The sequence below is a fragment of the Pogoniulus pusillus genome, chromosome 29 (genome assembly GCF_015220805.1).
Source record: "Pogoniulus pusillus isolate bPogPus1 chromosome 29, bPogPus1.pri, whole genome shotgun sequence".
NCBI lineage: Eukaryota > Metazoa > Chordata > Aves > Piciformes > Lybiidae > Pogoniulus > Pogoniulus pusillus.
In genome coordinates, this window is record NC_087292.1 from 1,006,093 (window position 1) to 1,031,893 (window position 25,801).

Below are 25,801 nucleotides of genomic sequence, written 5' to 3' on the forward strand. Positions count from 1 at the left end.
GCAGCTGCCTGCAGGGAGGGGGCAGTGAGCAGGGGGCAGCCTCTGCTGCTTGGTGCCAAGGGCCAGAGGCAGAGGGAATGGTTCCAGGCTGCCCCAGGGGAGGCTCAGGCTGGAGCTCAGGAACTATTTGTGCCCTGGAAGGCTTCTCAGAGCTTGGAGTGGTCTGCCCAGGGCAGTGCTGCAGTGCCCATCCCTGGGGGTGCTCCAGCAGCTGTGGCCCTGGTGCTTAGGGCATGGTTTGGTGCTGAGCCTGCAGTGCTGGGTGGAGGCTGGGACTGGATGAGCCTGGAGGGCTCTGCCTGCCAGCTCCATTCTGTGGTAGCTCACAGATGCTCCACATGGCATTGATGCCTTCTCTGGAAGCAGCCAGAGCCAAGTGATGAAGCTCATGGTCAGTGCCTGACTTCGTTGCTGTGTGGAAGGCTGGCAGCAGGTTGCTGCTCTCCTTTGTGTTGGCAGCTCCACAGCTGCCTGCAGATGAGCACTGAGCAGTTCTTTGCCAAGGATTGTTCTGTTCCTGCATTTTCCTATTTATGTCTTCTCTGGGGCCCCAACCTCCACCACCTCTCTGGTGTGCCACAGACAAGGGAAATGCCCTTCCTCAAGCCCTGCGGGACCCTCGGAGGTGCTGGGTGCTGTGGCACTGGTCACAGGGGTGGCAAAGAGGAACAGCCATCACACCTACCTGCCTGTCAGGGAGTTGCTGTTGGCACTAGCAGGAGGATTTCCCTGCTTTGCCTTCTGCTGCTCCTTGCTTTGGAGACAGGCTGGAAACACAAGGAAGCCAAGAGAAGACTTCTTCTGTGCCCCAGAACTACCTTTCTTCCCCCCTTGCCTTGGTGCTTCCCTCTTTCAGGAGACACTTCTTAGCCCAGCAGCCCTTCTCCTGCCTGCTTTTCCCCAGCAGGATCATGCATTTCCTGCTCTGGTGTGGCTGGGCCAGTGCCACTTCCAGGACGTGCCCAGGTTAGCACCCCTGCTGCTGTGTTTGCCTTGCCAGGCTGTCTGCTGGGTTCTGCATCTGCTTGGGTTTGCTGTGTTGTCCGTGTCACCGCTGGGCACAGCTCACATGGCACAGCCCAGAACAAGCACCATGCTGAGTCCCACACCCCGAGTTTCCTGCAAGCACAGAGTCAGAGTGGTAGGGGTTGGAAGGGACCTCCAGAGGTCATTCAGTCCAAGCTCCCTGCCAGAGCAAAGTTACCCAGAAACACATCCAGGTGGGGCTTGAGAGTCTCCTTCTCCACAGCCTCTCTGGGCAGCCTGCTCCAGGGCTCCAGCACCCTCACACCAAAGGAGTTTCTTCTCATGCTGAGGTGGCACCTCCTGGGATCCAATTTGTACCATTTGTTCCTTGTCCTATCACTGGCACCACCAAACAGAGCCTGGCACCTTCACCCTATCACCCACCCCTCAGATCCTTACAGACATTGCTCAGGTCCCCTCTCAGCCTTCTCCTCTCCAGACTAGCCAGCCCCAGGGCTCTCAGCCTCTGCAGAGGGGAAACGCTCAAGTGCCCCAGTCATCCTGTGGCTCTGTGTTGGACTCTCCCCAGCAGGTCTCTGTCTCCCCTGCACTGGGGAGCCCAGCACTGGACACAGCATTGCAGCTGGGGCTCAGCAGGCAGAGCAGAGGGGCAGCAGAGCCTCCCCAGCCCTGCTGCCACACTTCTCCTGCTGCCCCCCAGGCTGCCATTGGCTCTCTTGGCCCCAGGGGCACACTGCTGGCCCTTGCAGAACTTGCTGCCCACCAGCACTCCACGGAGCTGCTCTCCAGCAGGGCAGCCCCAACCTGCACTGCTGCCTGCTGTTGTTCCTCCCCAGATGCAGGACTCAGCCCTTGTCCTTACTGAGCTTCATGAGGTCCCCCTTTGCCCCTTCACAGTGAGATCTGCTTGAGCCATACAAGTGCTGTGACTTTCTGATCTGGGCTTGAGAGGTCCCCCCTGGATAACCCTCCTGTGCCTGCTGCCCCAACCAGCCCTGCCTTAGCAGCTTGCTGCTTCCTGCCTCCGCTCAGCACTTTGTCGCAGGCTGCTGCTGGAAGCCTTTCCTCTGCTCCTCACTGCTGGAAACCCCCAGAACTGGCACCAGCTCTGCAAGATTCCAGCGAACCCCAGCCCTCCCCAGAGAGCACTGCCACAAGTGCAAGGGGGTAAAGGGAAGGTAAGAGCTGAAGGGACGCCAGGGTGACAGGGCACTGCCCTTCTAATGCCCATCTGCTTCAGCCCAGCAGCTGGAGGCCCCCGACCTGGGTTTGCCACCCCACACACTGCACCTAGCCCAGTGCAGATCACTGCAGGTGATCACAAACGCGACCAGCAGGCACCTGGCAGTGCCTGGGAGAGGAGCAGCATGAAGTGGGAAGGCAGAGAGGAGCTGGAGCACAACCACCCTGCTGCCTGCACACAGAGCTCTCTGCAGTCAGGTGTGCTGGGGCTGAGTTTACTGCACAGCCTGGGTCTGTGCTGTGAGGCTTGAATGCTTCTAGACCTCTCCTGGCTTCTGCACCATAACCAAGACAGGGATCTTTCTGGGCTTGGATCTGTCCTGACACTGTGTGTGTGGAGCCTTTCCATGTGCAGGCGCTCCTCTTGTTTGGATGCTGACACTGCTGCAAAACAGACAGCTCCAGTTGCAAGTGAGCTGCAGTAGAGGGAGTGGGGTCACACAGAGACAGGTGCCTGAGCACAGCTGAGCCCCCTGAGCCCCAAAGCATGATTGTCCCAGGGCAAGGGACAGGCATGGGGCAGAAGAGGCAGGCAGCTGCGGATTGCTCCAAACTTCAGTATTTTGCAGTGGCCTGAGCAAAAAGATGTCTCCTCTAACCCCAGCACAGAGCAGCAGGGAGGGACTCTGGTGCACTGCAGTCACCTCTTGAGTTTGCAGTGGGTGGAAGGAGGCTCTGGAATGGTACTGCCAGAGGGACCCAGCAGCCAGCCAAAGGGTCCAGCTCCCTCTTGGAGACCAACCAACTGATGCTGACCTCCTCCTGAGGACCCAGCAGGGAGATGCTGGCAGAGCTGTAGGTCACTTAGCCCTGGGGACCTGGGACCTGAACTTGCTGCCCTTGGCCCTCACCTGCCACTGGTAGCCCCCAGCTGCCCGAGGCATGGAGCAGGGCATGCTGCTGGAGCCAGTGGCTGCAGTGCAGGAGGACCTGCTGTGCCCAGGACTGCAGTGTTGTGTGCATGCCTGAGGGCACATGGGGCAGCCCTGGCCCTTCCTGCACCCACTTTGGGTGCTGCACCAAGCCCACCCAGAGCAGCAGCAAGGCAGGCTCCAGCCCCGGGCACTGCGTGGGACAGTGATGGGCACAGAAAGGCAGAAGCGAGGCGCAGGAGCGTCCTTGTCCCTCAGCTGCAGGACAGCAGTGCCGGCTGCAGGCTCCCCCCGCGGTGCTCAGTGCCCCGCGCAGGCAGCTGGGCAGTGCCACTGCTTGGTAGCACTGAGCTAACCTCGGTGTAAAACCAGTGCGCACCAGTGGGGAGCCGTGCCAGTGCGTGCAGAGCAGCTGAGCCCATCCCAGACTGGCCCAGTCCCAGCTGGCACAGGCAGCCCTTTGTGAGCTCCCTTGTTGGGCTTTGCTTTGCTCCTGCACACATCCTCTCCACTGCTTCCAGCCCCTGCTCTTCCCTGCTCCTGACTCAGGTACGTGGCTGAGGGCAAACTCTGCTCCAGGGCCGGCAGGGGTCTGCAGCAGACACTGCACACACACAGCTCCAGAACGTGGCCTTTATTTCACTGGCACCTGCACAGGGGCAGCGCTGGGCATTTCTTGGCACCTCACATCAGCTCTCAGAGGGACTCCAAGCTCCAGAGGCACTGAGCCACCAGCAGATCCGAGGGGCCTGTCTTCAGGACACCTGTGCCCTGCTGATGCTGCTTGTAAGCAGAGGCAATGGCAAACGGTTCCCAGCATCTTTACTTCTCTTGGCCGTGGCCCAGAGGCCACAGTCCCACCTTGGGCTACCTCCACTGTTCCCCTTTTCACAGCACAGGCCAGGAGCCAGCAGAGCTCTTCAGAACATGCCTTAAGGTTCTGAACAATTGCAGTGGAATGGCATCTTTGGGCACAGCAGTGCCCTTCTGGAGTGAAAGGGTCTGGAACTCCCAGGTGAGCAGCTTCCAGCTTCAGCAGTGAGTTGGTGAATTCAGTCAAGGATTTTACCTCTCAGTGTTTGTGATACTCCATGCACAGGAGTGAAGCAGCAGTGCTTTGGCCACTTACTTTGTGCAGAGTGAACCCCGGTGCCTGAGGGCCAGGGCACTGCTGTGCCACACCACAACCCTCCCAGATCTCCACCAGTGAGAGCCCAGGCACAAAGCTGCAACCTTCCCTTCCCCTGAAACCTGCAGAGCCCTGCTGCAAGGCATGGAAGATCAGACAAGCACTCCGGCCTGGGGCAGTGCCCAACTCCAGTGCTGAAGACATGGATCTGATGGCCCTGGGGTGAAGGAATCCCCAGCCCCGTTGGCAGTGTGGTGGCACAGAGCTAGAGCAGAGCAGATGGAGATTGGATGTGAGGAACAAGTTGTGCCCCAGGAGGCTGCTGCAGCACTGCAACAGGTTGCCCAGGGAGGTGCTTGAGGCCCAGCCCTGGAGATGTTCCAGGTGAGGCTGGACAGGGCTGTGGGCAACCTGCTCCAGTGGAGGATGTCCCTGCTGAGTGCAGGGGCTTGGACTGGCTGAGTTCTGAAGTCTCTCCCAGCCCAGATCCTCCTGTGATTCTCAGACAGCCTCCCTAGCCCTCAGCTGAAGCATTTCCTCTCTGCCCGGGCTGCTCTCTGGTGGGTGGCTGCACTTCAGTGGAGCATAAAAGCTTCTCTGGCCTCCCTCAACTCAAGGTGCCAGGCTCCACCTCAGAAGCTTTGAGATGCCCAGCTGGCAGCAACGCTGAGGCCACACAGCCCTGGCCACCCCACCCCCACCCTCCCTGTGTCCAGTGCCAGCAGTGTTAGGAGGAGCTCTAGAGAGAGATGTGGGCCATGGGGCCCCTGGGGAGGAGGGCTGGGGGCAGTGGTGGAGCCAGGACAGCCCAGGGCAAGCAGAAGCAGACACCGTCAGGATGTGCAGCAGCCACAGCTCACCTGCACCACGAGGGGCAGCTGCAGCTTGGGCATGGGAAATGCTCCAGTCCCAGGCTGGGTTTGTGCCCAGCAGCCTGAGCTGCTACTAGAAAGAGAAGGCAATGTCTGAGTGTGGGCTGAGTGGAGTGGGGCAGCTGCCAGCTGTGGGATCAGCTCTTCACTCCAGAGCACAAATGCAGGAGGACTCTTCTAGTTTGCACTACCTGCTGCAGGCAGAAAATGACCTCAGCACTGCTTTGCTCTGCAGCTTTTCTCTCACTCTCTTCAGCTTCGGCTGACTACAGGTGGAGGTGTGGGAGTTTGGGGAGGCAGAGAGCTGACCCAGAGGCAGGAATGCAGCAAGCAGCCATCCCTGAGGTGCAGACCTTCAGAGCAGGCTGAGGCAAGGCAGGGGAAGAAAAGCCCTGACCCTACCCAAACGGCCTCAGTGTGGTTTCAGCCTGTGGGCTGTGCACCTGCCCAGGCCCCTGCAGTGCTGCTGAGATAACCTCCACAAGCCAGCCGGGAAGCTGAAGCACATCACCACTGCACTTCATGCCCCAGGGAGGAGGCTGAACCCCTGCAAGAAAACTGCTGGGGGAGGGCTCCCAAGTTGCAAAGCATTGGTTTGAAAACCAGACTGGCAGGGAGGCTGCACAGTGACTTGATCCAGAACACTGACCAAAGGTCAAGGAATGTATCAGTGCAGGAAAGGAAGGGACACAGGAGGCTGCCTGCTGCTGCAAACCAGCTGCCCCCACGGGGCCGTTAAGGACTCCCCAGTATTCCACCTGCAGCCCCCCCCAAGCACTCCATTAGCCTGGGACTGGCTTACTCAAGAGGCAAAGATTGGCCCTGGGAAAGAGAAGGGGGTGAGGGTGACAGTGTCAGCATCAGGTTGATCCTCTGAAGTTAAGATCTGGCCAGAACTGGGCTTTCAAAGCCTGATGTCAGCAGGGCTGCCAAGGGGCAGCTGTGCTGCTGCCCTCCTGCAGGCTGCCAAGGGGCAGCTGTGCTGCTGCCCTCCCGCAGGCAGGGCTGGGCTGCTCGCAGCTCCTTTGCAAAGGAAAGAGAGCAGAGAGCTGCCCCTTGGTGCCGCAGGAGTGGGGCTGCTGTGCAGTGCGGGGGTGCTCCTGCCCCGGGGGTGCAGAGGGGCCGGTTCAGGACATGCAGTGGGGCTGCCTGCCGTGAGCCCGGCACTGCGCACCGCCGGGAGGCGCTACAGGACCGTGGCTCCGGCGGCGTCCTGGCTCCTGGGGTCCTGCAGGCCGATGATGAAGCTGTTGGTTCTCCTGGCCCCGTCAACCAGGGAGATCTCCTTCACTCTGTCCACCTGGTGGCCCCTGGCTGCGAGCAGCTCGATGTCTGCTTCAGGAAACTCACCTGCAGGGATTGCAAAGGCAGGGCTCGGTGACTGGGACCACTGCTGCCCTGCACTCACAGCTCTCTGCTCAGACCCTTCGGGAGCTGCCTGCAGCCCCTTCAGGAGGTGCCCAGCTAGGGCAAGCCAAGCAGTGGGCAGAGCAGCGCTCGGTGCTCTGCAGAATGCCCTTCCAGCTGGCAGCAGCAAAGGCTCTTCAGAGCTGGGCAGGGCCCATTCAGAGCTGCAGAAGATGCTCCCCTTGAGAACGAGGGCAAACGAGAGGCCTGCACCTGAGCACTGCAGCCACTCCTGTGCCAGAGCAGGAGCAGTCCTCACAAGCAGCAGCACTGAGAGGCAGCTGCTAGCCAGAGTGAGAAGCAGGGCAGCTCAGAACAGACAGGAGCAAGCCAAACCACCAAATGCCACAGGCTGTGGGGAGCCCTCCCCCTGCCCCCTCCAGCCCTCCCCTTAGGCTGCTGCTCTCCTGCCTCCGTTTGGTGTATCTGAGGTCTGCAAGTGCCTGAGGACAGCACAGACTGAGCAGCACACAGCAGCCCCCAGGTACTTAAGCCAAGGCCACTGCAGATGTTCCTTGGCCCAGATCTTGGTTGTGCCCAGTGCCTGGGCCCACAGATCAGCTCTGGATCTGCCTTCCTCTCCTGGCACCTTCCAAGCCTGCAGCTTACACACAACAGCTTTAGATTGTCCTCTGAAGTGAGGAGGCCTCCAAACTGTCCTCTTCTCATAGGCATGGAATGGGTTGGGCTGAAAGGGACCTTAAAGCTCATCTAGTGCCAAGCCCCTGCCATGGGCAGGGACACCTCCCACCAGCACAGGCTGCTCAGGGCCTCAGCCAGCCTGGCCTTCAACACTCCAGGCAGGAGGCAGCCACAGCCTCCCTGGGCAGCCTGTGCCAGTCTCTCCCCACCCTCACTCTCAACAATCTCTTCTCCATTTCCACTCTCACTTCCCCCTCTCCCAGCTCAAAGCCATTGTCCCTTGTCCTGGCACTGCCAGCCCTTGTCCAACATCCCTCCCCAGCTCTCAAGCAGCCTCGTCAGGCACTGGAGTGAAATGTGAGCAGTGAGAACCATCTGAGCAGTGGTGTGAGCCGAGAACCAAACCTCACCCCTGGGTCACTCTGGTTAAGGCAGAGGGGAGCTGTCAAAGCTACCAAAGAGAAGAAAACCTGCAGTGACAAGGACAAGGGCTGGCAGCAGAGCCTGCAGACTGCCACCACCAAAGGTGCATTTCAGCACTGCCAAGCTCCAAGCCTTGCCATCAGCATTGGCTTCTCAGCTGGTGGAGCTCAGGGGCATGGGCAGGACACTGCACGGACACCACCCCTGGCAGTGGGAGTGAAGCTGGGGTGGCAATCTTGCTGCTTTGGGTCTTCTCAATGGCACTGGATCACAAGAGCTTTTAAGGACAGGACAAGGCTGCCACCAGCCAGCCAGGTGAGGGGACAAGGGGGACCCTCGGCCAGTTTGCTGATGGCACCAAACTGGGAGGAGTGGCTGACCCCCCTCAGGCAGTGCTGCCACCCAGACCTGCACAGGCTGAGAGCTGGGCAGAAGTTCATGAAGTCCAACCAGAGTGAGGGCAGAGTCCCACACCTGGGGACCAGGCTGCAGCACAGCTGAGGGCTGAGCTGCTGGGAAGCAGCTCCATGGAGAAGGACCTGGCAGTGCTGCTGGGCAATGAGCTCTGCATGGGCAGCAATGTGCCCTGGTGGGCAAGAAGGCCAATGGGGTCCTGGGGGGCATGAACAAAGAGTGTGGCCAGCAGGGCAAGGGAGGTTCTTCTACACCTCTGCTCTGCCCTGGTGAGAACACAGCTGGAGGACTGTGCCCAGTTCTGGGCTCCCCAGTTCCAGAGACAGGGATCTGCTGGAGAGTGACAAACAGAGGCTGTGAGGGTGATGAAGGAACTGCAACATCTGTGTGAGGAGGAGAGGCTGAGAGGCCTGGGGCTGGTTAGTCTGGAGAGGAGAAGGCTGAGAGGGGACCTGACCAGTGGCTACAAATGTCTGAGGGGTGGGTGCCAAGCAGGTGCCAGGCTCTGTTCAGTGCTGCTCTGTGCCAGGACAAGGAGCAATGGACACAAAGTGGACCCCAGGAGGTTCCACCTCAGCATGAGGAGAAACTCCTTTGGTGTGAGGGTGCTGGAGGCCTGGAGCAGGCTGCCCAGAGAGGCTGTGCAGGCTCCTGCTCTGGAGGCTTGCAAGCCCCACCTGGAGTGTTCCTGTGTGCCCTGCCCTGGGTGACCCTGCTCTGGCAGGGGTTGGACTCTATCTCTGGAGGTCCCTTCCATCCCCTACCCTTCTGAGATTCCATGGCCTGCAGCTGGGCTGGGACAGAAGCTGAGCTGGGAGAGCTGGGGAGAAGCACCTGAAGGCGCCTGGAGAGGCAGTGCTGGAGGGGCCAGGGAGCGTTCCCAAGACAGGAGGGAGGGGGCATGGCTGGGCAGGAGCTGCAGGGAGCTGTGCTGCTGCCTCTTGTCTTGCCCCAAAGCCTGCCCGCCCCCTGGGGAGCCTAGAGCAGGGTGAGCTGTGCGCTGGGCTGAGCTCTGCAGGGGCTGAGCACCTCCTGCTGCCCCGGGCCGTACTCACTGTCAACTTGCAGGGTGCTGGACTGGAGGTCTGGGTGCAGGCGGCCCAGGGCCAGGCTCTGGCTCAGGTTCTTGTTCAGCGTTAGCACATTCAGCAGCACCTGCAGGGGGAGAGCAAAGCCTCGGCAGTAACCACTGAACAAAGCCAGCAGCACAGCAGAGGCAAACGTCCCGAGCACCCCCCACCGCGGGCGGCACCAGCAGCAGCCTCCTGGCGAAGCTGGCAGCCCATGCCCTGGCTCACCCTGGGCACAGAGAGTGGCTGGGAACAGGGCAGCACCCAGCTGCTGCCTGGTGACCAGTGGGGACCCCAGGGGTCAGGACTGGGCCCAGTTCTATTCAACATCCTTATGGATGACTTGGATGAGGGCACTGAGCCTACCCTTAGCAAACTGGAAGCTGAGCAGGGGGCTGGAGCTGCTCTGCCATGGGGACAGGCTGAGGGAGCTGGGGCTGTGCAGGCTCGGGAGGAGAAGGCTCCAGGGAGACCTCACTGTGGCCTTGCAGCCTCTGAAGGGGGCTGCAGGAAAGCTGGGGAGGGACTTCTGAGGGTGTCAGACAGGGATAGGAGTGGGGGGAATGGAGCAAAACCAGAAATGGGCAGGTTCAGACTGGATGTTAGGAAGAAGTTGTTCAGCAGGAGGGTGCTGAGAGCCTGGCACAGGTTGCCCAGGGAAGTGCTGGAAGCCTCATCCCTGGAGGTGTTTAAGGCCAGGCTGGATGTGGCTCTGGGCAGCCTGATCTGGTGTGAGGTGTCCCTGGCCGTGGCAGGGGCTGGAGCTGGATGCTCCTTGAGGTCTCTTACAGCCCTGCCAGTACTGTGGCACCAAGCTGGGGGCAGTGTGGGTCTGCTGGAAGGTAGGAGACACTTCAGAGAGCCCAGGCCAGGCTGAGCCCATGGCTGAGACCAAGAGGGTGAGGCTGAACAAGGCCAAGGGCAGGCTCCTACACTCTGGCCACAACAACTGCATGCAGCTACAGACTGGGGATGAGTGGCTGGAGAGAGCCTGGCAGAGAGGGACCTGGCAGTGGGTGACAGGGGCTGGATGTGAGCCAGTAGTGTGCCCAGCTGGCACAGAGAGGCAGTGGCATCCTGGCTGGTACCAGGAACAGTGTGGGCAGCAGGACCAGGGCTGTCATTCTGCCCTGTATGGCACTGGGGAGGCCTCGAGCACTGTGTGCAGCTCTGGGCCCTCACTGCAGGACAGAGATTGAAGGGCTGGAGCAGAGCCAGAAGAGAGCAAGGAGAGTGGGGAGGGGGCTGGAGGGGAAGGCTGCTGGAGACAGGCTGAGGGAGCTGGGGGGGGGTGCAGGCTGGAGGAGAGGAGACTCAGGGGGACCTTAGCACAGTCTGCAACTGCCTGAAGGGAAGTCATAGTAAGGTGGGGGTCAGGCTCTGCTCTCAGGCAGCTTGTGCCAAGAGGAGAGGGCATGGCCTGGAGCTGTGCCAGGGGAGGCTTAGGTTGGGTGTTAGGAAGCAATTCCCAGGGTTAGGTTGGATGTTGGATAGCAGTTCCCTGGGGTTAGGTTGGGTGTTGGGAAGCATTCCCCAGGGGTGGGTTGGGTGTTGGGAAGCACTTCCCTGGGGTTAGGTTGGGTGTTGGGAAGCACTTCCCCATGGAAAGGGCGATCAGACACTGGATTGGGCTGCCCAGGGAGGTGGTGGAGTCACTGTCCCTGGAGGTGCTTAAGGGAGGATTGGCTGTGGCACTCAGTGCCATGGCATGCTCCATGCGGTGGTGCTGGGTCCTAGGCTGGGCTGGCTGATCTCAGAGGTCTGTTCCAGCCCCAGTAACTCTGTGACAGCAGACAAAGGAGATTTGGAAGGCTTTGCTAAGCTGCATGGAGGAGGGCAGGGCTGCAGCCAGAGCTCCTGCTAACCTGAGCGAGTTGCCTGGGCCACGGTGGATTCCCGAGCAGGTGTCAGGCAGGAATTCAGCTGGGGAGGCACTCAAAGGAGCATTTCAAGGGGTAAAGGGCCAAGGGCTGCCAGGCTCCTGCAGTTGCAGAGTGCTCCTCTTTTGGCAGTGATCCTTAAGATGAGCTTTGAGCAGGGACTGGAGTGGCACAAACTCATCTTTACATGAGGAGAGGTGCAAGAGGAGCAATGCAGGAGCTCTTAGAGAGATGAAACACCAAAGCCTGTGGAGCTGGTAACATCCAAGAGTGGACTGGAGGTGCCAGTTTCGATACAGGGCACTGGGCAGGGAAAGGCTGCCCAGCACTGAGCTGGCAGAGGGCAGCTGGCCAGGCACAGCACTGACCTGAACGATGCTGCTCAAGGCTCTGTCCCCGTTGTTGGCTCCCAGGCACAGGTATGTCCCACACATCCCCTGGGAGGGCCTCACGATGGTGGGCAGCAGGAAGGACAGAGGTCGCTTGCCAGGCTGGAGGAGATTTTGCTGCAGCTGAAGAAAAGAGAGACCAAAAGGTTTCCCCAGGCTGACTACAGCTTGGAGATGAGGAGAGAGTTCTTTGCTGCAAGAGTGGCCAGGGATTGGCACAGGTGGTGCAGTTCCCTGCAAGTGTTCCAGAGCCATGTGGCCAGGGCAGCTGGGGATGTGCTTTGGTGGCCACGGTGGGGCTGGGTTGAGGGTTGGACTGGATGACCTCAGAGGGCTTTGCCAACACAAACAACTCTGCCACCAAGTCATGCAGGGCAACTTCTCACTCTTGCTGTTCAGCCGCTAACTGCACTGCTGTAGTTCTCCAGGGCTGGCATCCTCACTGCTCTGCCCCTGCTGCCTGGAGCTCCACACCATGCCAGGGCTCTCTCACAGAAGCCACATGAAGCCATTCACCACTTCTGGAGTCCCAGCCCTGTGGGATGGTTTCACAATCCATGGCAAGCAGACACCAGGCAGCACTGGAAGCCACCAGTCTGGAAGTGTTTCTGCCCAAGACCTGCAGAACTTTCTTCTGCTGTCTGTTAATTCTAAGCCTGCAGAGCAGCAGTTCCTAAAGACACTCCTCAGCCCAAGTGCACAGAAAAGGATGTTTGCTTCACAGTGCACCTGGAGTGCAGGGAGGTGGCAGAGCAAGGTGTGCACTGCTGTTTGCTGCAGGACAAGGGCAGCTGAGTCACATCAAAGCTGCTCTTTGCACTGCTTGAGTGGCTCTCACAGTCACACGAGATGAGCTCGCTGTGGTCTGTTGTCTCTCAGGTATTAATGAGCCATTCCTACCCTCAACCTGTTGTGGAGGTGAGGATGAAACTGAATGGCACAGACAGCTCAAAGGTTGAACTTATCACATGGCTCTTTACCAGCCTGGGCATGGAGTGGTTCAGGGTCTGATTGTGCCAGGAGAAGTCCAACATCTGACTGTTCAGGAGAACTCCAGAGGGTGTTAGGATCCCACTGCCAAAGGGACGGTTCAAAGAACTGAGGAGAAGCACAAAGAAATCAAAACCTCCTGGAGATGTTTGCCCACCTCAGGCTTTCAGGGCTCCAATGTCCTGTCCCACCTTGGCCTGGCAGACACTTGCTGCCACAGCAGCTCTCTCCCTCCCCATGCCCAAGGACTGCCCTCTTGGTGCTGGCTCTGCCTCCATGCCCCCAGCACTCCTCAGATGCAGCCCTCATATCTCCTGCAGGGAGCAGGTCCAGGCCAACCCGGGCATGTTCCACTGCAAGGGGGCAGTAGGATGGCAGAGGGCAGCACCAGCTGGGGCATCCCCACCTCACCTCCCCCCATTTCTGCTGGGGCAGGGCTGCAGGCAGAGCAGCTCCAGGTCTGCTCCCAGCCTGTCCTGTGGCCCAGCCCTGGAGATGTTCCAGGTGAGGCTGGACAGGGCTGTGGACAACCTGCTCCAGTGGAGGATGTCCCTGCTGAGTGCAGGGGCTTGGACTGGCTGAGCTCTGGAGCTCCCTCCCAGCCCATTCTGTGATTCTGTGAACTCAATGGGGTAAAAAGAAAGGAAATCAGGCAAAAAGCATTTGCTGAGCAGTGCACTGGGAAGGCCTCTTGCAGCTCTTCTCCAGGTGCCAGTGAGGAAGCCTCTGCAGGCCTGTAGGGAAGCCCTCAGGATGGGGCTGGAGCAGGCTCGGCGTTGCCAGGACACTGGGAGCAGATCTCTTCCTTCCCGCACAGTGGCCCAGCTCGGGAGGTCCCTGCCAGCCCAGCCCAGCCCTGCGCCGGCTCTCTGCTCCCCGGCTGCGAGCGCACTGCGGCGGGAGGCAGCAGCTGCCTTACCTGACAGCCGCCACGATGAAGTCGTCGGGGCCCATGACGAGGACCTGGCTGGCAGCGGTGCCGCCGTGCGGGGGGCAGGGCGGGCGCAGCCCGGGCGAGGCCTGGGACTCGTTGATCAGCTGGCGCAGGGCGACGGCCTCCGACTGACTGCCGAGGGACAGAGGGGAGAGGCCATGAGCCAGGGAGGCAGAGCATCGCCTGGGCTCTCCGGGGTGCATCTGCACTGTCTCCCCGAGAGAGGTGAGGCTGCTGTCCCTGGCACTGCTTTGGCAAGGGCACAGGACCCCAAAGCTGCCTGCTCAGCTCAGCCACAGGCTATAACCCGAGCTGTCCCTGGCACTGCTTTACAAGGGCACAGGACCCCTAGGAGAGGACACAGCTCTGCAGCTTTGGGGTGGTTGATGTGCTCCTCCCCACCGCATGCCCTGCCCTGGCTGGCCTGCTGCAGGGAGCTGCTGCTGGGGCTGGGCAGCAGCAGGCAGAGCAGGCACAGGGGCGGCAGCAGGCAGAGCAGGCACAGGGGCAGCAGGCAGAGCAGGCACAGGGGCAGCAGGCAGAGCAGGCACAGGGCAGCAGCAGGCAGAGCAGGCACAGGGGCGGCAGCAGGCAGAGCAGGCACAGGGGCAGCAGGCAGAGCAGGCACAGGGGCAGCAGCAGGCAGAGCAGGCACAGGGGCGGCAGCAGGCAGAGCAGGCACAGGGCAGCAGCAGGCAGAGCAGGCACAGGGCAGCAGCAGGCAGAGCAGGCACAGGGGCAGCAGGCAGAGCAGGCACAGGGGCAGCAGCAGGCAGAGCAGGCACAGGGGCAGCAGGCAGAGCAGGCACAGGGCAGCAGCAGGCAGAGCAGGCACAGGGGCAGCAGGCAGAGCAGGCACAGGGGCGGCAGCAGGCAGAGCAGGCACAGGGGCGGCAGCAGGCAGAGCAGGCACAGGGGCAGCAGCAGGCAGAGCAGGCACAGGGGCGGCAGCAGGCAGAGCAGGCACAGGGGCAGCAGGCAGAGCAGGCACAGGGGCAGCAGGCAGAGCAGGCACAGGGGCAGCAGGCAGAGCAGGCACAGGGGCAGCAGCAGGCAGAGCAGGCACAGGGGCAGCAGCAGGCAGAGCAGGCACAGGGGCAGCAGGCAGAGCAGGCACAGGGGCGGCAGCAGGCAGAGCAGGCACAGGGGCGGCAGCAGGCAGAGCAGGCACAGGGGCAGCAGGCAGAGCAGGCACAGGGGCGGCAGCAGGCAGAGCAGGCACAGGGGCGGCAGCAGGCAGAGCAGGCACAGGGGCGGCAGCAGGCAGAGCAGGCACAGGGGCAGCAGGCAGAGCAGGCACAGGGGCAGCAGCAGGCAGAGCAGGCACAGGGGCGGCAGCAGGCAGAGCAGGCACAGGGGCGGCAGCAGGCAGAGCAGGCACAGGGGCAGCAGCAGGCAGAGCAGGCACAGGGGCAGCAGGCAGAGCAGGCACAGGGGCAGCAGGCAGAGCAGGCACAGGGGCAGCAGCAGGCAGAGCAGGCACAGGGGCAGCAGGCAGAGCAGGCACAGGGGCGGCAGCAGGCAGAGCAGGCACAGGGGCGGCAGCAGGCAGAGCAGGCACAGGGGCAGCAGCAGGCAGAGCAGGCACAGGTGCTTTATTCTTCCCAGGCCTGGGTGAGAATCCAGAGCAGAGGGCTGGAGCTGCTCTGCTGTGGGGACAGGCTGAGAGAGTTGGGGCTGTGCAGGCTGCAGAGGAGAAGGCTCCAGGGAGACCTCACTGTGGCCTTGCAGTGTCTGAAGAGGGCTGCAGGAAAGCTGGGGAGGGACTTCTGAGGGCACCAGGTAGGGCTAGGAGTGGGGGGAATGGAGCAGAACCAGAAGTGGGTAGGTTCAGACTGGATGTTAGGAAGAAGTTGTTCAGCATGAGGTGCTGAGAGCCTGGCACAGGTTGCCCTGGGAGGTGGTGGAAGCCTCATCCCTGGAGGTGTTTAAGGCCAGGCTGGATGTGGCTCTGGGCAGCCTGATCTGGTGTGAGGTGTCCCTGCCTGTGGCAGGGGTTGGAGCTGGATGGTTCTTGAGGTGCCTGCCAGCCCTGCCAGTTCCGTGGCTCTCTGAGGGGCTGGCACAGCACAGGGAGCTGCTTCAGCTGACCTGCTGCAGGGAGACAGGGACCGAGGAGGCCCTGACCTGCTGTGTCTGCAGTGCTAAGCTCACCCCCAGAGCACAAGGGTTGGCACCACTGGGGCTAAAGGAGCTCTCCAGGAGGAGGGCAAGTCAGGGCCACTCTGGCTAGCAAGAGTAGCTAAACCTGGCCGAGGAGAACTGTGTCCAGGGGTACAGCAGAGGCACCAAGCACCAGGGTGGGCAAGGGAGAGGCAGAAACTGCCAGACACTGCCAGCAGCTGCAGGTGTGGTCGTGCCCATGTGGATGCTCATTTGCCCAAGCTACTGAGAAGGGAAGCTCAGAGGGGTGAGAAGTGGGAGGAAGCCCCAGGATCAAGCTGGCCCCAGGAAAGCTGTGTGTGAGCACATCCCAGCACCCACTGCAGAGCCCCTGCCTTAGCAGCTGTGATCCCCCGGGAAGACTCAGCCTAGGAGGACACTCCAGGACTGAGCCTTCCTCAGTCAAACAGAGGTAGAAGCCCTCAGGTTTCCCTGGGCACTGTAAAGAGCCAATCCAGGAGGGATCTAAGGCACCAATCCGCAGCCTGGCAGCCTCCCACCTACCTCAGCATGCCCTCTGCAGCGGGACCGACCGACAGCTCCTCGGGGGGACCTGCCAGGCTGCCAGCCAGGCTCAGGGCTACCTTTAATGTCTGAAGGGAACAGGACAGAGAGAAAGAAACAAACATCGAGGTGGCTCTGGAAACCTAACGTCTGGACCTCCAAACAGGGCCTGACCTCCTGGCACGCTGCCTACAGCCTCTGGAGGTCACTGAGAGCCTGGCCCTGGGGCTGCCTCCGTGCAAAGGGCTGCCACACGGGCACCAGATTGGCATCGCAGCCTGGGCTGGGGCAGCCGAGCACAGCTGGCAGGAGCTGCCCAGCTGGCCCAGCCCAGCGGCACGGCAGCACTGCCAGAGTCACCAGGATGCCACTGTGTGTTTCCACTCCTGACTCTCAGCACCACAGCAGGGGTCACAGCCAGCCCAGGGCAGTGGCTACAGGGCCACTGGCACAGCACCACTGCCTGGCAGGAATGAGGTGATCTGCTCAGCAGCTGCTGCCCCCATTCCTGGCTGCAGGAATATCTGCTGCCCTCATTCCCAGCCACAGGGACATCTGCTGCCCCCATTCCTGGCTGCAGGAATATCTGCTGCCCTCATTCCTGGCTGCAGGAATATCTGCTGCCCCCATTCCCAGCCACAGGGACATCTGCTGCCCCCATTCCTGGCTACAGGAATACCTGCTGCCCTCATTCCCAGCCACAGGGACATCTGCTGCCCCCATTCCTGGCTGCAGGAATATCTGCTGCCCTCATTCCCAGCCACAGGGACATCTGCTGCCCTCATTCCTGGCTGCAGGAATATCTGCTGCCCTCATTCCCAGCCACAGGGACATCTGCTGCCCTCATTCCTGGCTGCAGGAATATCTGCTGCCCTCATTCCCAGCCACAGGGACATCTGCTGCCCCCATTCCTGGCTACAGGAATATCTGCTGCCCTCATTCCTGGCTGCAGGAATATCTGCTGCCCCCATTCCCAGCCACAGGGACATCTGCTGCCCCCATTCCTGGCTGCAGGAATACCTGCTGCCCTCATTCCCAGCCACAGGGACATCTGCTGCCCTCATTCCTGGCTGCAGGAATATCTGCTGCCCTCATTCCCAGCCACAGGGACATCTGCTGCCCTCATTCCTGGCTGCAGGAATATCTGCTGCCCTCATTCCCAGCCACAGGGACATCTGCTGCCCTCATTCCTGGCTGCAGGAATATCTGCTGCCCTCATTCCCAGCCACAGGGACATCTGCTGCCCCCATTCCTGGCTACAGGAATATCTGCTGCCCTCATTCCTGACTGCAGGAATATCTGCTGCCCTCATTCCCAGCCACAGGGACATCTGCTGCCCCCATTCCTGGCTACAGGAATATCTGCTGCCCTCATTCCTGGCTGCAGGAATATCTGCTGCCCCCATTCCCAGCCACAGGGACATCTGCTGCCCCCATTCCTGGCTGCAGGAATATCTGCTGCCCTCATTCCCGGCCACAGGGACATCTGCTGCCCCCATTCCTGGCTGCAGGAATATCTGCTGCCCTCATTCCCGGCCACAGGGACATCTGCTGCCCCCATTCCTGGCTGCAGGAATATCTGCTGCCCCCATTCCTGGCTGCAGGGACATCTGCTGCCCTCATTCCTGGCTGCAGGAATATCTGCTGCCCTCATTCCCGGCCACAGGGACATCTGCTGCCCCCATTCCTGGCTGCAGGAATATCTGCTGCCCTCATTCCCGGCCACAGGGACATCTGCTGCCCTCATTCCTGGCTGCAGGAATATCTGCTGCCCCCATTCCCAGCTGCAGGAATATCTGCTGCACCCACTCGCAGCCACAGGGACATCTGCTGCCCCCATTCCCAGCTGCAGGAATGCCTGCTGCCACGTTCCCAGGCGCAGGAGTGTGCTCGCTGGCAGTGGGAGCTGTCCCTGCCCATGGCAGATCTGAGAAGCAGGAGCTCTCTGGGGCCCCTCCCAGCCCCTCCCATGCTACCAAAGCCATCCGGAGCGTTAGCACAGAAGCCTCAGCCCCAGCACACCTGGCAGGGATCTGCTTCCTCCTGTGCCTTAGCAGCCCACTAGAAGCAGGAAGGTGCAGGCTCAGCAGGCAGAGCACAGGCAGAGTTTGATCCCATCCTGTGCTTCTGTGCTCCACCACCTCCCTGGAGTTGTTCAGGACCAGGCTGGATGAGGCCTTGAGCAACACATAGGTGTCCCTGCCTGTGGCAGGGGGGTTGGAGCTGGCTGAGCTCTGAGGTCCCTTCCAACCCAAACCATTCCATCATTCCATGATATATGACCTCATTTGTGCCTTAACCTCACTCACAGGAGCACCTCAAAAAGAACCAAGCCTCCTTCCCAGCTTTCAGGCTGAGAGAGACTACCTGCAGCTCCGTGGGGCCACTCTGCAGGGCTGCTCACCCACAAGAAGAGGGCAAAGCCACAGCTTGCCTGCTGAAAAAGCTCTGCCTAAGCAAGGGAGAGCTGTGCTGGGCAGGGAGCTCCAGCAGCCATGGCTGCCTGAGGAGCAGCACAACTCAGGCTTCCAGCCCAGCAGTCCTCTAGGAATGACCTGGAGGCACTTTTACACAGCCAGGGAACAAAGACATCACTCTCCAGCAGCAGAAGACACTCAGCCAAGGGCTGAGCCTCCCCTTACCTCTGCCAGCCAGTGCAAGACATCCCCCCTGGGTGCTTGACTTGTGATGTTGAAGCCCTCCAGGATGTTCAAGGCTGTGACCAGTGCAGGACCTGCATGTGGGGGCGGGGGGCTGAAAACGAGATGACCTGTGAAGGGAAGAGGAGGAATGAAGCTGTTTCATCAGCTACTGCTTCTGGCCTTGAGAGCAGGGAATCCCTTCCAGATCTGAGGGCAAATAATGGCAAGAACACGACTTGGAAAGGACTCCTGGAAGCACTCCTGTGGTGTCTCTTTATGCTGCCTGGAGGAAGCCCAGACAGGGGTTGGCTTTTTTAGCATCTGACATTCAGTTCTTGCTTGGTTTCTGGACTGTGATATGATAAAACAGAGATAAAATGGGGTTGAGGAGCAGCTGAGGGAGCTGGAGGTGTCCAGTCTGGAGAAGAGGAGGCTGAGGGCAGAGCTCATTGCTCTCTACAGCTCCCTGAGGAGGCTGCAGTGAGCTGGGGTTGGGCTCTGCTGCCGAGGATCAGGTGAGAGGAGAGGCAATGGCCTGGAATTGTGCCAGGGGAGAGCTAGGTTGGAGAGAAGAACAAATTTCTTTGGTGCCAGAGTGGCCAGAGACTGGCACAGGCTGCCAGGGAGGTGGTGGAGTGCCCATGCCTGGAGGTGTTCCAGTACTGTGTGGCTGTGGCACTTGGGGCCAGGGTTTGGTGGCCATGGTGGGGCTGGGCTGAGGGTTGGATCTCGGAGGGCTCTGCCAGCTCAAACAGTTCCATTCCCTGCTTCCAGCCCTGGGCAGACCAAGCACAGGGCTGCCAGAAAGGCAGGGCACTCTGCAGGCTTTTGCAGCCAGGTTTTCTCCCTTTGCAGATCAGCTTGGGGAACTGTGCCAGCCATGGCCCAGCTTCTGTCTAGACTCTGCACCCCTCTGTGCCCGCGCTGCAGCCTGGCACTGTGACACCTGCAGAAGATGCTGGCGAGCTCAAGCCAGGCCTGTGCCAAAGGGCTGAGCTGCCTGAGCTGGGTCAGCACCGAGGAGCCACAGCAGGGAACTCTCTGGAGGAGACTTCTGCAGGGCCTCAGCACACTTTGGCTCCAGCTCCTGTGAAATGCTCTTGCCCTCTGCCAGGTGAGGCACCCCCGAGTGGAGCTGCCTGGCACGGGGTCAGGTGCTCACCTCGATAGACTGTGTGGATGGGATCCTCTACTGGGGCACTGTAGTTCTGGAAGTCTTCCTCAGCCAGGACTCCTCCATAGCTCTGGACCTGTGCAGGAGAGCAAATCAGAGCACCCTGAGAGCTGCGTCAAGGCTTTCTCTGCTCCTCCTGCTGGCCCAGCTGGGCTGGCACCAACTGCCAGCCAAGGAAGTTCCTGAGCCAAGTGCCAGGGTCCTCAGGACACCCCTAAAAGCTCTGCTCTCGAGCTGGGAGGCTCTGCAGTGCACCCCCAAAACCTCACCCACCCCAAGGGTACTCTGAAGATCTTCTGCCTACCCCTGAGGATGGGGACTGGCACTGCCTTGAGCCTTCCCTCACCTGAGTGGCACAGGTGAGTATGCCAAAGGTGCTGGGGGGAGAAGCTGGACAGGAGCCAGCAATGGGCACTGGCAGCACAGAAGGCCAAGGGCAGCCTGAGCTGCATCCAGAGCAGTGTGGGCAGAGCTGGAGAGAGGAGCTCCTGCCCCTCTGCTCTGCTCTGGGGAGAGCTCAGCTGCAGGGCTGGGACAGCTCTGGAGCCCTCAACACAGGAAGGACCTGGACCTGCTGGAGAGGGTCCAGAGGAGGCCACAAAAATGATCAGGGGGCTGGAGCAGCTCTGCTGTGAGGACAGGCTGAGGGAGCTGGGGGGGTGCAGCCTGCAGAGGAGAAGGCTCTGGCAGACCTCAGAGCTGCTGCCAGTGCCTGAAGGGGCTGCAAGCAGGCTGCAGAGAGGCTGTGCCCAAAGGGCTGCAGGGACAGGACGAGGGCAATGGCTGCAAAGCAGAGCAGAGCAGATGGAGATTGGATGTGAGGAACAAGTTCTGCTCCAGGAGGCTGCTGCAGCACTGCAACAGGTTGCCTAGGGAGGTGCTTGAGGCCCAGCCCTGGAGATGTTCCAGGTGAGGCTGGACAGGGCTGTGGGCAACCTGCTCCAGTGGAGGATGTCCCTGCTGAGTGCAGGGGTTTGGACTGGCTGAGCTCTGGAGGTCCCTTCCAGCCCAAACCCTTCTGTGATTCTATGGTCTCTGGTTTCCTGTGGCAGCCTCAGGCCCAAGGAGCAGGTGACAGAGCAGGGTTTAGCTGCCTGGGAGTCCTCCTGTTCCTTGCTCTTCACCACTGCTGTGCTCCAGGTGAACCACAGGAGATTTCCAAACACAGAGCTCACAAATGTCTAAGGCTTGAGCTGAGCAAACCCTCCCAGGGTAACTGATGATGTGCTGAAGGTGCAGCACTTGAACCACAGTGAGAGGGAAAATGGAGCCACCAGCACTGACTGCAGCTCTCCAGAGGCTCAGCTGGTTGGGGTTTGCCAGAGTAATTGCTGTCTTGGGGTTGCCACTCCTCTAACACCAGGAGTCAAACCAGGGCAACCCTGAGTGGACCAAGCCTGTGTGACCCTCTGCCTGGAGCCTCCAACCCACAGCCCCAAACCCTCTGCCTGCAGCCTCCAACCTACAGCCCCAAACCCTCTGCCTGGAGCCTCCAACCTCTAGTGCCATGACCCACTCAGTGGGGCACCTCTCCCTGTGGGCAGAAAGAGGTTGTCACTGCCAGTGACACATCTCAGGGGGTTCTGGAGGCTGAGTCTGCTTTCCCTTCCAGAAGCCAGCCTGTCCTGGGTGCAAAGGGAAGTTTCACTTCTGCAGGCTGGGAGTGACCTGTGTGTCACTCACACCACTGATGACAGGGACAGAGAAGTGACGGGAGGCTCCACACAGCTGTCCCCATGGCTGTGCTGGCCCCTGGCTGTGGCACAGCTCCAGGCTGCCCCTTAAGCAGGTGACATGGCAGATGGCAGCCCCAGCCCGGGTCTGGGGCAGAGGCAGGGACAGACATGGCTCACCTCAGAGATGATCTCCTGGGTCAGGTTTCCACTGTAGAAAGCTGATGCCCCTTCTGCCCCCAGCAGCTGCAGCAGAGCGGCGAGGTCTGGGCGCCTGACCAAGGTGCCAGGCAGCAGCGGCTGCCCGCCGGGCAGGAAGGTCTCCCGGAACCTCTCCGAGTGGTTCAGGTCCTTCAGCTCGCTGATGGCTTTGGCTGTGGGCAAGGAGGGGAAGGACATCAGCACAGGCAGGTGCGGGGACAGGCAGGGGAGCTGGAGCTGTTCTGCACCTGGTGGTGATGTGGAGGGACTTGCTGCTGCCTCTGCCCCTGCTCCGGTCCCGGGGGAGGCTGGCAAGGAGCCCAAGCCACTGTGCCCAGCCCAGGGTGCCTGCCCAGCACCAGCAGCTCCCAGCAGCTCCTGCTGCCACCACCACACTGTCCCCTTGTAGGATGGGGCTCACACACGGCCCAGCTCTCACCACCTCCCTCTCCAAGCCCACAGAGCCTTCACTTCCCATGAACAACCCCCTGCACCCAGCTGCCCTGCAGTGGCTGCCCTGCTCCCCACCGGGTACTCACCCAAATCATGTGTGACATTGAACCCGTCCTGGGCGACTGCAGCCACCAGGCCCAGCAGCTTGGACCATGGGAGCCTGCCAGAGGAGAAAGGAGAAGCAGAAAGCTGCCTTGGAGGGGTGCAGCAGGGCAAGGCATGGGAGCAGACCCCGAGCCCAGCCGTGTGCCAGGTGCTCCAGGAGGAGCAGGCTGTGGAGGCAGCAGTGGCCAGCAGCAGCCCTGAGCTCTGCCTGAGCTCTTTGTGCTCAGCAGGACCAGCTCAGTGCTGCACCAGAGAGCAACTGCAGAGCAAGGGCAGGGGCAGAGGCGTCTCTGGGGCAAAATCTCAGGCCCTGAATGGGTCATTTGATCCCTCCCTCCCTGTCCCAACAGGGCAGCAAGTGGAGGTCTACCCAAAGAGAGGACACACACAGCCACGCCTGGCAGCATCCTGTGCCTGCTGCCGAGGGAACCTTTGCTGCCCACAGCCTGGCCCTGCCACACCACCTCACTGCTTGCTGTTCACAGCTGAGGTACCAAAGAGGAACACTGTTTTTTCAGCCTCCGAGTGCCTCTGAGCTAATGGTCTGCCTGGTGGCTGAGGATGTGGTGGTGTGGCAATGGCTCCAGTGCTGCCAGCTCCTCTGTGGGGACCCCCGGGCACAGCCTGTGCCAGCCTCTGCCTTACCTGCCGTGTAACTGGTGTGCCTGCTGCATTCCTCGGAGCGTGCCTGGCACCCCCACCAGCAGCCCTGGCTGGAAGACAGGAAGGACAGAAAGCAAGAGTGGCCTCCCTCCCAGCAAGACACAGGCCCCAGGGCCAAATCCTGATCCCATGGGAAGTGCCTGCCCGGGAAGAGCTCCGCAGCAAGCAGCAGACCCGGGAACGAGGGACTGGGAAAGAAAGAGGCAAGCCCAGGCCAGCTGGGCCAGCAAAAGAAACTCAGTAGAACCACGGAGAGGGGAGAGACACAGGCTGCCCAGGGAGGCTGCGGCTGCCCCTCCCTGGAGGTGTTCCAGGCCAGGCAGGATGAGCCTTGAGCAGCCTGTGCTGGTGGAGCTGTCCCTGCCCACGGCAGGGCTTGGCACTGGATGAGCTTTAGGGTCCCTTCCAACCCAAACCATTCCAGGGTTCTATGACACAGGACTCTCACCCTCCCAGCCCCCCACTGCTCAGGCCACACCGCTTCAGACCCAAACTCGGGCAGGCTCCAGGTGTTTTGGGGCTGCATCTGCCTCTTGGCCCCAGAGCCAAGAGAGGGAGCTGAGCTGCCTGGAGAGGGGAGCTGGGAACAGGTTACCCTCACCCCTGGAGGTGTTTAAGGCCAGGCTGGCTGTGGCTCTGGGCAGCCTGATCTGGTGTGAGGTGTCCCAGCCCATGGCAGGGGTTGGAGCTGGATGAGCCCTGGGGGCCCTTCCAGCCCTTCCAGCCCTGCCAGTTCGGTGACTCTGTGAGGCATCAGCCAGCTACAGCCCCCGTGGGGCTGGCCCTGGCACACTGCTCCTCACCTTGGAGTCCTCCTGCAGGTGCTCCTCCAGCAGGATGCCCATGGGAGCAGCTTCACGGAAGTCAATCGCCCAGCTCCTGTTCCTCCGGATGTCGTGCACCAGCATCACCCCCCCCCTGCAGAGAGATGGGCACAGCATGGCACTGCCCTGCCACAGCCCTCACCAGCATCACCCCCCTGCAGAGAGATGGGCACAGCATGGCACTGCCCTGCCACAGCCCTCAACAGCATCACCCCCCCTGCAGAGAGATGGGCACAGCATGGCACTGCCCTGCCACAGCCCTCAACAGCATCACCCCCCTGCAGAGAGATGGGCACAGCATGGCACTGCCCTGCCACAGCCCTCACCAGCATCACCCCCCTGCAGAGAGATGGGCACAGCATGGCACTGCCCTGCCACAGCCTTCACCAGCATCACCCCCTCCCTGCAGAGAGATGGGAACAGCATGGCACTGCCCTGCCACAGCCCTGCTGCACAGCCAGGAAGAAGAGCAGAGGGTGCCTGGCATGAGGGAGCCATCACAGGAGGTCACCAAGCTCAGCAGTGCCCCTGGCCAGCTGCTGCCCTTCCTCAGGCAGGAGAGACAGGGCCGGTGTGGGATGTGGGCACCTCCCGTGCCGAGCCTGCAGCAAGGCTGGCTGGGTCCCTGCCAGCCTGGCCAGAGGGCCTCTGGCTGTGCTGCACCACCGGGGTGGGAGCCTTTGGGGTTCTCTTTCTAATCTGGGCAGTTTTGCAACAAAAGAGGATTTGCCTCCAGCTGCAACCCGAGGCTCAGCCTGGAGAAGCTATCAGGTGCCAGTGCCTTATGCAATGCCCCCGAGGCCTCCTGCAGACCCGACAGCACCTGGCTCTCCTGGATGCCAGCCTGGCCATGAGGGCAGGGAGGAGCCCACCAGCCACCCTGCCTGCCCCGGAGCCGGGCTCGGTGTCAGGCTCCTGCAGCGGGAGCAGAGCTGCAGAGCAAAGCCTCAGTGTCTGAGGTGACCTTACTGTGGCCCTGCAGTGCCTGAAGGGGGCTACAAAAGCTGGGAGGGACTCCTTAAGCTGCCAGGTAGTGATGGGACTGGGGGGGGGTGAACAAAGCTGGAAATGGGCAGATTCAGACTGGATGTTAGGAAGAAGCTCTTCAGCATGAGGGTGCTGAGAGCCTGGCACAGGTCACCCAGGGGGGTGGTGGAAGCCTCATCCCTGGAGGTGTTTAAGGCCAGGCTGGCTGTGGCTCTGGGCAGCCTGATCTGGTGTGAGGTGTCCCTGCCCATGGCAGGGGTTGGAGCTGGATGAGCCTCGTGGTGCCTTCCAGTCCTGACTGATTCCATGGTTCTGTGAACACTCTGGGGCTGAGCCCAGGCTGCTGTGAGCTCCTGGCACACACCCCGAGGGGCTCAGCAGCCTGTGGGCACTTTTTTTAACCCTCTTGAGCCTGAGACTTGGACTTTCCTGGCTGCCACTAGGGCAGGTGAAGCTTTCCCCTCCCTGGCAGTCTCTGTCCCTCACTGACAAGGTGGCCCACGGAAGGCTGCCCACCCCTGTGCAGATGTGGCCATGCCCACCACCCGATGGGAGAGGCCCAGCACCCTGCACTGGCACCCGGGCTACCACGGCGGCACATCGCAGCTGGTGGTGCCAGGGCAGCTTGGGCAGGGGTCAGCACTCACCCGCCCAGCCCCGAGGTGTGTGGGTTGACGACGCCGGCGCAGAGGGCGGAGGCGATGGCGGCGTCCACCGAGGAGCCCTGCTGGGTCAGCACCTGGATGCCCAGCGCCGTGCAGCGGGCACTGTCCGTCACCACCGCGCCGCGCTGGAAGATCTGGCAGGAGAGCAGAGCGGCTGTGCCCGGGCAGGGCTGCTGGGGCTGCCCACATCTTCCCTCGGCTCCCGGGGACACGAAGCCTCAGGCTGCGGTGGATGTGAGCTTTCAGGGCTTCCAAATGGCAGCGGGAGCAGCAGGGGGGCCCTTGGCACATCCCAGCGGGAGCAGCAGGAGGGCCCCTGGCACATCCCAGCGGGAGCAGCAGGGGGGCCCCTGGCACATCCCGGCAGGTGCAGCGGGGCCCCTGGCAGCTCCGCAGGCAGCCGTGGCCACCAGCTGAGGCAGCCCTCACCTGTGCTGAGCTCACCCTGTCCTGCACATCCCCCAGCGCCCCAGGGCAGTGGGCAGCAGCCCGGCGCG

At 61.3% G+C, this 25,801-nt stretch overlaps 1 protein-coding gene across 2 annotated transcripts in view; it reads right to left on the minus strand.

Moving 5' to 3' along the window:
- Nucleotides 1-3,720: 3,720 nt before the first annotated feature.
- The window catches only part of GGT7 (gamma-glutamyltransferase 7), a 28,521-nt gene continuing 6,440 nt past the window's right edge, over nt 3,721-25,801 (minus strand). The window contains exons 3-15 of one of the 2 annotated variants that reach the window (XM_064167563.1): nt 25,287-25,438; nt 23,632-23,746; nt 22,811-22,878; nt 22,147-22,220; nt 21,587-21,780; nt 19,722-19,809; nt 18,560-18,687; nt 15,919-16,007; nt 13,237-13,383; nt 12,308-12,425; nt 11,307-11,450; nt 9,044-9,143; nt 3,721-6,452 (exon numbers count right to left, since the gene is read on the minus strand). In XM_064167563.1, coding sequence (XP_064023633.1) covers nt 6,289-6,452; nt 9,044-9,143; nt 11,307-11,450; nt 12,308-12,425; nt 13,237-13,383; nt 15,919-16,007; nt 18,560-18,687; nt 19,722-19,809; nt 21,587-21,780; nt 22,147-22,220; nt 22,811-22,878; nt 23,632-23,746; nt 25,287-25,438 — 1,581 coding nt within the window. In that variant the 3' untranslated portion in view covers nt 3,721-6,288. The remainder of the gene's footprint in view (nt 6,453-9,043; nt 9,144-11,306; nt 11,451-12,307; nt 12,426-13,236; nt 13,384-15,918; nt 16,008-18,559; nt 18,688-19,721; nt 19,810-21,586; nt 21,781-22,146; nt 22,221-22,810; nt 22,879-23,631; nt 23,747-25,286; nt 25,439-25,801) is intronic. The other variant, XM_064167564.1, reaches the window with a different exon arrangement.